Source organism: Haplochromis burtoni, unplaced genomic scaffold (genome assembly GCF_018398535.1).
Source record: "Haplochromis burtoni strain Fernald_Lab_line unplaced genomic scaffold, NCSU_Asbu1 Contig_7, whole genome shotgun sequence".
NCBI lineage: Eukaryota > Metazoa > Chordata > Actinopteri > Cichliformes > Cichlidae > Haplochromis > Haplochromis burtoni.
Genome location: NW_024582368.1, coordinates 4,537,859 through 4,550,075, shown reverse-complemented (window position 1 = coordinate 4,550,075; position 12,217 = coordinate 4,537,859). Strand labels below are relative to the sequence as shown.

General features: G+C 39.6%; 1 protein-coding gene across 3 annotated transcripts; it reads right to left on the bottom strand.

Moving 5' to 3' along the window:
- Nucleotides 1-980: 980 nt before the first annotated feature.
- ikzf5 (IKAROS family zinc finger 5) lies at nt 981-4,691 on the bottom strand. 3 transcript variants are annotated; one of them, XM_005914194.2, is made up of 4 exons: nt 4,537-4,691; nt 3,795-3,961; nt 2,876-3,052; nt 981-2,799 (listed from the first exon to the last, which is right to left on the bottom strand). In XM_005914194.2, the coding sequence occupies exons 2-4, from the start codon at nt 3,925-3,927 to the stop codon at nt 1,835-1,837; spliced, it is 1,275 nt and encodes a 424-aa protein (XP_005914256.1). In that variant the 5' UTR covers nt 3,928-3,961; nt 4,537-4,691; the 3' UTR covers nt 981-1,834. The 3 variants fall into 3 exon arrangements, with proteins under 3 accessions (XP_005914256.1, XP_005914255.1, XP_005914258.1); XM_005914193.3 differs by having other exon boundaries at nt 4,133-4,689; XM_005914196.3 differs by having other exon boundaries at nt 2,876-3,049; nt 4,133-4,688.
- Between the last annotated feature and the right edge of the window lie 7,526 nt (nt 4,692-12,217).

Genomic DNA, 12,217 nt, shown 5'->3' with positions numbered 1-12,217 from the left:
AACAAGGTGGTCCTAAAAACAGATAACTATGTTCTTCACACATGTTGCTAAGCAACAGACAACAGTACCCAAGACACAGGACAATCTCGCTAAAGGAGCAGTCTTAACTGCGGCACGGTTTTGCTCGACACTGAACATCTATCCAACCATTCAGAATACAATACTCAGTAAATATTCAGAAAAATCACTGGGATCAATATGATGAATTGGAAATCTCAGCGTGTGTAAACACAGAGGCTAAAACGTGGCAACCCAGTGCTACGTGGCCATTCTGAACGTGTTCACATGAGACACAAGACTTTGTAATTCTGTCCTAAACATGGAGATACTGGATATTAAAGTGACTTCATACAATATCGAAAGGTCAGAAAGTGACATGATGCAGTTAAAAGGGTCCACAAAACCCTTCTGACAAAGTAAGTGGAGCTACTAGGATGGATTTCGGGAAACGGCACTCTCTGGAGGAACTTCAAAACAACAACTTCAAATATGGTCTAGGTTGACAACTTAGCTGGCTGACCAAAAACCAGTGATACACAGTTTGGCCAGATTTTACTCTCAATGCCATCTTTATAGTACAGCTGGCACTGATTCTTACATTAGTTAGCAGCATTCATGTAGCAGAATTTTGGCAAAAAAATCAAAAAATAAATCATGGCTACCATAGAAAACTACAATGGCCAAACTTTTTTTTCCTAAGGTTCTGGGTCTGTTGGTTACAATAAGAAGAGGCTAGTGTAACAATAAATCTATTCATCTTCAAAGTAACAGTCCTTTCTATCTACTCAAGAAAGTGACTATATCAGGCACTGCAAAGAAATTGTAAAAATGCACCAAGCACTGAAATAATTTCTACAAGGCGGCTTAACAAAGATACCTCAAGGCCAACAGTGTCACTCCTGAGTTAGTAATATTAGAGCAATACTTGGTTAAAGCTCCAGGAGTATTGAGAATTTATTTGTGTGGAGTTTCTTTTTTTGCAACTTTCCAATTTTGGGAAAGGGACATGTTGTTAATGCAGATTTGATATTCTAGTAGACCTTCCCTCTTTCACTCTCTTGGCAAGCAAGCAAAAATTATGCAGTACTCTTTACAGAGATTTCAGTGAATACAACACTGAAAACTGGGTGCTGTCAGTGTTACCCCTCATCCTGTAAGATGCCTCTTTCAAGTTTTGAAACTTGACGTCTGACCTTGACCTTAAGGTCAATGTCACTGGGATGGGAGCTGGGATTTTTTGCAGGATACACCCAGGGTATCAATTTCAAAATCCTATGTTGCCTCATTCTTGCAGCGTTTCACCTGTTCCATTCCCAAATGCAACATTAAAAGATCATCTACAAGAAACTGCCAAATAGCTGAAAGTTATTCATTCAGCAGTCACTGGTTTTACCTTGTAGAAAAAATCTGATCTGTTTGCCTGTGGGGGAAAGGTCCACTTTGAGCAAAGTTCTTTTTCTTTTTTATACCAAAGGAAAAAGAAGATTGAAACCAACATGGTAAATTTAGTAGCCTTGAATAAAGTGTCTTACATTTCACTACATAGTCAAGCTTTTTCCTGATCAATGACAGTAGGTGAATGTCACTGCAACTGCTGTCACAAATAAATTCTCAACCTGTTAAAAACACTGACCATCCCTTTGTAATACACTTGAATGGGCACCTTTAACTATACAAAATTCATCTGAATGTTGCTATTTTCCTGTTTAAGTACAACTTTCAAAGACAAGGCTACATAAAGGCCAAATGAAAGATAAATAAATAATATTACTATAGAAATAATAAAACATAGGGGTCCATTAAAAGTTCTTTTAAAGTTTTCCTCATTCATCCATTACTTGTGTTGCCCGCGTGCAAAGTGGCAGGCAAAGTCGTACTTGCTCTTGCACTTGTGGCCGCAGATGTTGCACTGGAATGGGTTCTCGTAGCCATGGCAGCCCATGTGAATGGTGTAGAGGATGTTGTCAGGGAAGTAGATATCACAGTGCTGGCAGTGATGCAGCATGTGGGGGTCCTGAAGTGGGGCGGACAGGCCGGGAGCTGGCGTACTGGGCTGGCTGTTGGAGATACTAGGGGTGCTGGTGCGCCCACTGTGCTCGCTGCACGGTCCCGCTCCAGGACTGCAATTACTGTGGGGAGGAGCCCGGGGTTCTGGGGGGATTGGGGATGAGGAAGAAGCATGGGCCATATTGGCTGTCACAGCAACAGGAGCCGTGGCAGGGTGTGGCTGCTGGATGAGGAATGGCTTCTCATCAATGATAGACTCTGCTCCTGGAGACATCGAAGGCTGAGTCTGGGGCTGGGACTCTGAGGGGAGACTGGCCAACTGGCCTGCCAGAGTAGACAACTGGTTCAGGGGGTTATCCACGACCATATCATGGTGATGGTGATTTTGGTTTGCGGAGAGAGCGTCCTCGCCTGCTCGACTTTGATTATCATAGGTTTCCTGACGTAAGTGGGGCAACTCATGGGAGAAGTCGTTCACATTGTCAGCCTTGTGCACCACCATAGAAGGGGGGCTGAAATTGATAAGGAGCCTGCGGCCATAGCCCAATGAACTGGCTTTTTTCTGTAAAACACTCAGCATCTTCTTATGGGACAGTGAGCGGGCGCCTTTCATTGGCAGGAGTTTGTGACGTCTCCGGCGATGGTGTGACAAGTTGCTACGATCGCTGCAGCGGAATGAGCACAGCTCACACTTGTAAGGTTTCTCGCCAGTGTGCGATCTCATGTGGGCCTCCAGGTGACGCTCGTAGGCCGAAGCAAATGGGCAGAGGTGGCAGCGGTGAGGTTTCTCTCCTGTTCAAAAGAAAACAAGCTGAGCACCAAAATCTCATCAGTGTTACCTCCTGGAGATTAGCCGTTTTAATCTTACCTGTGTGAATTCGAATGTGTTCAATGAGCCGTGCTGTGCCTCTGGTAGCATAGTTGCAGTAGCGGCACTTGAGCTTGCCATCATAGGTCCTCTCGAAACCATCTACCAGGATCCCTGAGTTGTCCTCCAATGACATGTCCACTGAGGGGTGATCCAGTCCATTCTGACTGCAGTCTGCTTATAGGAAAATTAAAATGATTTTTTACATAGACCAAAAATAAATAAATACATACATACAAAATAACAATAACTTCCTGACCCTGCTTGCCTGCAGCAGTTGTGGCAGTTTTAGGGTTTGGGATGGGGTAGGGGGTTAGGGTCTTGTATTGGACTTCCAGTGTCAACAGCATCTTGGCTTTGCACTACTTACGTGAAATCAATTACTAATCCCTCATAGTTGTTTTACAGATTTTACACTGGTACTTGCTGAGTTGATACAATTTAAACTTCACCTGAATGGAAGGACTTGTCCTTGTGCGGTAGGTCTTGAAAAAAAAAAATTAATATCAAAATAATTCAACAAAATTACCTTGTCAGTTATACAGCACCATCTGGAAATGCAAAGATTTTGTTCTACATGGACAGTAACATCTACTGGTATTTTTTTTAAATCTTTTGTAGTACCTGTCATATTTGCTCAAACTAGAAGTAAAAATTTAATTTAATTTTTTTTATTTTTTTTGTTTTTTTTTTCGTTGGGCCTTTTAAAAAAAAAATCTTCAAAACTATTTAATAAATGAAGCTAAAATTTCACAGCAATAATTGTATATGTCCAATCCTTGAACCATAAGGTTTTTAGGCATATCTGAGATGGTCGAGCAGAAGGCCTACGGGGATTTGAGATGGACTCATCCTGATTCAAACTTCACCACAAAGCACACAAAATTAATAGAGCGTTACAAACACAGCTTCTTGTTACCTGCTGGCAGCTCATCCGCCTCCTTGACGCCGCTGACAGAGCCTGATATCATGTTGACATGTTGAGTCTGCTGGCTCAGATACTCCTGAAAATCCTTCACAAAGTCCAGCGTGTCCGGTTTTTCCTCCCCCATCGAAAGAATGTGCGAGTGATGCAAAGGTCCAACACTAAAAAGACGTTCAGACACGTGTTACTGACCAGCAAAGACGAAGACACGCGAGGTCGGAAGAACAATTTTCTGAACTGTTTAAGTAAAAGATTACAGGAAAACAACCGGATTTGAAAAAGTCAAAGCATGACCATCATCAGCTAGCGGATTTTAAAAGAAGCACACCCACCTCTTCAAAGCTAAAACAACGACTTAAATGTTTCGATGGGTTTGATCTGAAATTCTGTTTTGTGGTAATCCAGACACACAGACAGGATAACCCTGGGATAATATGATTGACAAGCAGGAAATCGCCGCTTTCCGACGTCTGCTCCGTCTGTCCTACACGGTGCTCCTCATCTTCGCGATGTTGTTACCAAAGCTACGCTACGCTACATTAGCCGAAAAGCTAACTTTAGCTTATCTTGAAGAAAGCATCTCTGTTAAAGAGCTACCCCGGATTTCTGGTCATCATTTACGCTTAACTAGATCCTCAATAATACCGGAGCGATTAAATGTTTCCCTCTATCGACAAACTAGTAATTATTCACACGAAAAAGAAGCCTACTAAATCAAAACAATAGCCCATTTTACCGGGGTTAAAGTTCACTCTGTGTTCGTCCGCAAAAACCCTCCTGCCACAGCTACGGTGTAAAACGAGAGTTCCTACGAATAAAGCTCTAACAAACCCAGGAACGCGTGATATGTTAGTTACAGATACAAGAGGCCACCGTAGCTTCTTGTCGAGCTAGTTGTACTTTTTTTTTTTTTAGGAGAAAACAGCTTACGGTTTGACGTGACGTGCAGGCAGTATGATTCAGGCTCTCTGAGAATTCCTAGGAAAATGTGAAATATGTTCAGCAATTTACTGAATTAAGAGCAAACATAGACGGAATTTGAGTATATAAGGAAAAAACAGAGTTTGTGCAATTCTAACGATCTTGAAAGTCAATATTTGGTATGACTAACTTCTTTCTTCACCATAGCTTGAACTTTCTTAGACCAGCTCTCTTGTAGTTTCTTTAAGTAGTCTCCAGGAATAGTTCTCCAGACTTCTTAAAAGACATTAAAAGTCTTTCTTTCGAGCTTGCTTGCCTTTTGTTCCATTCTCTATCAAGATCATCCTACACTGCTTCAGTAATATTGAGGTTCAGGCTCTGGGGAGGCCAAACCATGACTGAAATTGTTCTTTTGTGCATGTGTGTGTTTTTTCTATGTAGATACACTGTAAAATCTAATATTGAGTTTAATTAAAAATATTAAGTAGACTGAACTGTTTGTTATTAGAACTCAATTTAAGTAAGTTACCAGTACTTTTTATTCAAAAAAAGCTGATCAACTCAATTTATTTGAGTCATTTAACTTAGAAAAACGAAGTAAGCTGGAAATGTTGCTTCTCAGTGTATGCTTTTACTGCACTATCAGCGTGTTTTGAATTATTGTTATGCCAAGAAATTAATCCATTGCCAATCATACTTTTTCTAAATTGCATTGAAAGCTGGATTAAAATTTGATGCCACTGTATTCATAATTCCATCAATTTTGAGAAGATGCTCCAGACCACTGGCTTAAATGCAGCCCCAAAACATGACAGAACCTCTAGCATATTTTACAGATGGCTGGAGACCCTTGCTTTTGAAGGACACACACCATGTTAAGATATGCCAGGAAATGACCTTATGCTTTTCAAACTGTGTTATCTTTGGCATTTTGATTGATTCAACTAAAGAAATAGAAACAAATTATATGTTTTTAACACTGTGCTGGTAGTAAGTACCTAAAGATAAAATTTAAAACTGGGTCATTACTAAGTTGTCTGTTATGTGAAGACCCAATACTGTATTATCCCTTGAGGTAAATGGATTTTTATGAATGACTCATAGGTCAGTTAGGTGGCTTAAACAAAAAAAAATGTATTACTCATTCAAGTCTGGAAACTTGGAAGACAAATACAAAGAAACTGGAGGTAGCTGAAGGCTTTTGCACAGTACTATAAAACCTTGTTTTAGATATCTTGATAGCTACTTAAAAATGCTTAGGATTTAAAAAAAAAAAGAAATCCTATAATTGTGTTGTTATTTCCCAGTACAGTTGTTATTCAAGCACACTGTCATGTTGATATGAAACACCCATCTCTTGCCATAAGCTAAAAAAAAGTTAAAAGATAGCCTGTCCATTCAAATCCATGTCAAAGCATATTTTCACATATACATCTTGCAGTTATGCGCAAGAGGCAAATGAGGCACAGCAACTGCAATACTGTCAAAAGCTATCGACTCATTCATGTTTCATCACAATCAATAATTTACTAGTACGCGCCTAATGAAGATCACATTCCCCCATTTGTGTCAAAGTTGTAGAAGAACCACTGAAGAGAAGATAATAAATGACCAAAGTAGAGTGAGACCACTGTATCCTTTTACCATGTTGAAACTACTGTCAGACCATTAGTACTGCAGCAGTAATGTAAACCTGTTGCTGGTGAACCCTTTGTAACATGAGTTACTCAGTACTGTATTCTTTATAAGGAGTATGGTGTGTCTGTGAGTCACTTTAGAGAAGTAAGAGTATTTAAACACGATAATATAATGGTTTTTGATGTGCATTTGGTTGCATGTGCTATTGCCTGGAAACATGTAAATACAGTTTAACAATTTGGACACTAGGTGGTGCACATGCCTCAGTGGTGAAATAAGTTCTTTCCATTCTCATTTAACCGCATGCAGTTTTTAAACAAAAGTACTCCACGTGACGCAACATACAAAGCAAACACAGTAATCTTCACAAGTCCAGAGTTCATTTTATTCGCCATGTTTACGCAGATTACAGCTCAAAGCTGTGCCCAGGCACGGGAAGCTCAGTGTACAGTACCCTACAGTGTGCGTCAGCTCCCAGTCCCAGGGACAGCACGAACAGGACCAGCGGAAGACATGAGAGTCGACCTCATCAGTTGAACCATGACCACCGGAGCAGCCAATTACATCACCTTCTAACAGCCTGTCCACACTAATGTTATTTTATTGCAATTTAATTATGCTCAGGTTTCCTCTGGGGCCTGATCCTGTTGAATAATTTACACGCAGCCACAATGATTTGTCGCCACCAAAAGACAAAGTGCGCACTTCTCTGTGCTCTCATTTGTTTCAGTAGTTTTGTTTTTAATTCCTGCCATATCAATTAGTGAAGCAATAATCTTGTGTTGTACTTCCTGCTAAACATTTCCTAAAGTTAGAACCAATGAGGCCTTTCACTTTGAAGGTGTAATTTATTAAGTCTAAAAATACTTAAGGTTCAAACTTAATTTTGCATTAATGAAATGCTCAACAGTGAGCAATGTATTATAAGACTGACAGCAGGTACTACTCTAATAGAGTTTATTTGGACTTACATTTACACATGGTATGTGATTTTATATGACTTTCCTATGTAAAAGGATGTGTTGAAGCTTACTGTCAAACATTGTACAAACAGACACATGGATTCTACATCAAAATTTTGGTCTATTTGAATCACAATCACTCATATACTTAACATTTTCTAAAGGTCTGACTTGAACTCAAAGCCTTTACATGACTAATCTAATTTATATGAGTGAGTTTGAATATACACAGTCTGCCACATGTAAAATTTGCGCCGGGATAACACCTGCCTTTGAGAAGGCTGCAGTGTTATCCACTTACTCTGATTCACATTTAAAAGGCCTGAATGAAAAGGTTCCCTTCTCCTCTTAACCGCTTGATTTACAGGCTGTTTGTGGTTTAATGCCACACGGGACAATTAATTTGCTCTTCCTCTCCTGAAAGAAATTGGAATTTAATTTAGAGAAGGCCTTGACCAGTTTTTTAAGACTTGGTGTCATTTGTTGGGCTTGTGTAAGAGCTGCATTAGAGATCACCCTTCTGGAAAAGCTTTTTAATCCTAGACAAGTGCAGCCATAGTAACGGTAGACGGGAGCCTCTTGGAGGGAGAAAGGTGAAGGGGGACTTTGACGAGATTTATTCTTCTTCTACTGAGACTGTTTCTTTCTTGAGGTCTCCCGCTCCACGTGGAGCATTTGAAAAAGAACTAAGAGGTGGGGGATAGGATAAAGGAGGTATATATTAAGCTTTTCTTTCCTCTCACCACTTAATTTCCTTGCAGGCGCGCCTTGCGCTGTTGTAATGAATGTAATTGCCGCCTTTGATGAGAATGCTATTATCTGGATCACACTTTACATGGGCAAACAAGACTGCCTCTCCCTCCACCTCCACCGCCCATTTAACTCAGCAGTGAGACCCCCCAATTATGCAGGGAACAAGTGGCTTTTCATAAAACCAGCGTGTCGCTCTTGATTGGTGAGGCTTGGAGCTAGCTACATGTGGACAAAGGATAGATTAGATTTGATATAGGCACACCAAAAACCCCATTTCCTTGATTAATTTCCTGCATGCCTCACAGAAAGGTCCCACTTTCTCCTCACTGAATTCTATCTCTCCTTTAAAGACAAACTTTCATCTTTTGATAGATGTGGCAACTCAATGGACAGACAGACACTTTATTGACCCAAGTTTGACCATAGCTGCCTGGGCTGCAGGAGAGAATATGAACAAAAAGAGAAATGTTTCAGTTCAGTGGGGAGGATGGGCTTATTTTTCTTACAAAACCTCAAAAATCTTTGTGATCCTACAGTATTTTCGCCTTGAGCTGGGATCAACTCACGTTTTGTGCCGATCCTTTTGTGTCTTAATGTCGTCACCCACAGCTCGTGGACACAATTGAGGCCGTTCACTCATTCTGGTGTTCTCTCTTTCACACACCCACACACAGGCACACAAAAGCACACTAAACACCCATTTGATAATAGTGGCGAACAGATATGATGGGACTTTATGAGGCGATGCGTGATAAAGCCGCTGCCACCTTAGGAAGTCTAAGCGTGTTCTTCTGACTCCCTTATTACCGTATTAAAGCACCTCTCGACAAATTCACACACATCTTAGCCCGAATCTCACAAACTGGAGTGATTCTGTCCAATATTCCACCGAGCTGAAATATCCAGAACAATCAAATAGACTGTCACAAGTGACAAATTATACTATTACTCCTCAAAGATTGTCATCCTTGAAATGTATTCATAGCCATTTCTTCTTTATCGCTGAGTGATTATTCCTCTAAGCAAGCAATTCCCCCAATGATAAATTGGTAATCAATTCATTTGACTGTTGTGCTCAAAGAAAGGCTGCAAGGGACTGGCAGCATTGGTCAGTCTCATTCACTTGCATATGTATCCAGCACTAACTCATGGTGTTGCTGAGTATGATGGATGCCATCATACCCACCACCTCACTCTTAAAGGTTTATACCATCAGAAACAGGTTGTCATCCGGACCCAGTCACGAACGAGAAAGAATTGGCCAATATTTTTGACTGAAGTGGCATTTTAGCAGTATTTATTTGATGGTCCCACTACCAAAACCGTGGACCACAAATAAAGAAGATGGTATAATAGCTTTTGACTGGCCAGCTAGCTCCCAACTTGAAATGAAGTGTCCAGTTGTGAGTTATCGTGGCCAAACGTCATTTGTACAGCCTGAAAAGTGGGGACATTTTTCTACCTTGTCACTCTCTTGCTATAGCTCATTGTCCTGAATGATGCCTCTGAACGCACAGTTGCCCTAATACGAGCGTTTCACTCTTGCTGCAAGAAGACTGATAATGGATTAGCCTGTCCATAGGAAGATAATATAGTGCATCCACTGGCACATCCTTAAATACCTATGGGGAACACAGAGCGTCAACTCTCAGCATGCGTGATACACTGCTTAAAAAGAGACTTCAGTTAACCAATGTCTTTAGCAATTAGTCTGCTAATTGTTTTCTAAAGTAATTAGGATATGAATTAATTTTGCTGTATTTAAAATTGAACATTAATGTTTCCTATAACTCAAAGTAAAGTTTTCATATTGCTTGTTTGACCTGATTAGTCATCAAAAGCTCAACGACAGTTAGTGAACTAGCATATCCTGCATGTTCGCTCTAGAAACTACTTAAAGGATTATCTGATATAAAAAAGGAGTTTGATTATTCTTCTTTCAATTGGCAGTTACATGATTTCAGTTTGACTTTTAGTATTTATGTTCACTTTTGTTGGTTTTACCTCTCAATTTACAAATTGATGCTATTTTTTACATTTTCTTTGAAAATACTATATTCATGTCATTTACCCGTTTCATTTATCATGTCTTAATGCTATGAAACAACTTCTTACTAATTTATTATTGTAAGGTAGCACAGAATATGAATAAATTCCCCCTACCATCTCTTTAAGTAGAACACAAAGTCCCAGTGTAATGAAAAATAAGACATAACAAGAAAAATTGTCCTCTTTTTAATTCTGAGTGTATAAATACATAAACCTAGGAGAAATATTTTTTTTCACCCATTTCTGTTGTCCAAAAAACCAAAAAACAAACCCAAACCTGAATAATGCTCTGTTATTTATCGATATCAAGTTGTTAACAAAGCAGGTCCCAGTATTCCTGGATCTGAGTGGCTATTGAGTTTGAGTAAAGAGTTGTCTGAATTGGACAGTTGTGCTAATGTGAAGGAAGTTTTAGATTAATGAGGCTTCTGCCCTTTGAGGATATTGATCAAATGCAATCTGGCCAGAAACGATTTCCCATGCTCCCCTGTAATATTAATAATGTATCAACGTCACGAACAAAACTGGCCACAGTATTCCTTCGGGCACCTACAGGATAAAAATCCCAAAGATCCCAGAAAGGTGAGGGACACTTAAAATATCAACTGAGTTTTAATGTTGGTGTGACTGGCTTAGAGTTGCTTCCTTATCTCTGCTGTGTAGAGCTTTGAAATGGACATCTCTAATAGGAGCGGACATCCTAGATTATAAAATCGGCTTCAGCCGTTTGAAGGCAGATCTGTGATATGCTTTTATTTTTTAAATCTCACAAAGATACATAGTTGATAGATACTTGAAAAATAATTAGTGTACAAAACTTTACTTCTTGAAGTTGTTCATTGGCTTAAAGGCAAAGAAAAAGGACTGAAGGAGTTGCACTCATGTGTGTTATGTAACAACTGACATCCTATACAAAACCAAACAGATTAAACAGACAATATCAAAGTTCAACAGAAGACTTTGAAATAAAGGAAATGTTATTTGTTTCAGAAACAAATCCAATTTGAGGGTAATTTTAATATATTTATAATTTAAAACTAGAAAAACAGTAAAGATGTCAAGATAAGAGGTAAGAGGTTCACTTAATTTTAATTTACAGCCACTAGCTTTGACAATATTCATCATTACAAAAAGTGTAACGTAATGAGCAGAGTCAATAGGCTTAAAATTATTGATTAAACCAGTCTGACCAGTTTCCCATGATCCCCTGCTGTTTACTTTGTTCTTTTCTGACATTAGCCAGAGGCTAATGGGCTGATGGGACTGTCTTTTGCCCCACGGCGGTGGTACATATTCAGTGCTTCATGTGTGGTTTTTCAGCAAGATTACACAAGATTACACAAAAACCACAAAGATAAATTTGGTAGCACAGTGAAGCATGGAAAAGGAAAAACTCTCAAAATTCTTTAATAGTGGGGAACTCGAACATTCATCTAAAATAAAATAAAATGAAATAAAATAAAAAATATTAGTAAACTATTTTCAGAAAGACAAGGATCCCATGATTCAATAGATGGCAAACACAAGTTTATTTTATTTTTACCAATATTGTAGTTTTTCTGTGTCAAGCACATAAAAAAAAACTCCCTCATATTTTCTCACATAACACATTTAACATAAAGGAAACTGCATTCACTACGCAAACATAATTATTCCTGCTACTTCTTAGTAACATAACATGAAACTTGCCAAACACGGTGAAGTTTTTTAACAGTGCTAACAAATCTCGTAGGCAGGAAGTTGAAACCAAACCATTCTCAGTTTGATGCTCCAAAAGCTGCTCTCTGCAGTGACTCCATCACTGGACCTCCTCCAGGCATCGTTAGCCAGATGATGATGGGAGCTACCTTGGCCATAATAGGAGGGTTGACTGACCCCTGACCCCGTATCGATCTGCTGGCTGTGTCCAGCTGGGCCTCCCCAAACGCAGTCAGCTGGAGAGGTGTTTAAAATCTAACACCCCAGCTCCTATCCAATCCACTACACCCTCATTAATTACATAATTTACCTGTGACAGTGACAAACCTGCTCAGCCACACCGCAGTTTATTAAGGTCGCTGTATAAAGCCCAGGCCAAGCCCAGATCAAAAGTGT

What these genes read in the sequence shown, in the direction of transcription:
- ikzf5 (XM_005914194.2), bottom strand. Translation starts at nt 3,927, where the DNA reads ATGGGGGAGGAAAAACCGGACACGCTGGACTTTGTGAAGGATTTTCAG. An exon ending in GGCGGATGAGCTGCCAGCAG is followed by an intron (nt 3,053 to 3,794) that starts GTAACAAGAAGC and finishes TTTTCCTATAAG; the next exon opens with CAGACTGCAGTCAGAATGGA. An exon ending in ACACATTCGAATTCACACAG is followed by an intron (nt 2,800 to 2,875) that starts GTAAGATTAAAA and finishes TCTTTTGAACAG; the next exon opens with GAGAGAAACCTCACCGCTGC.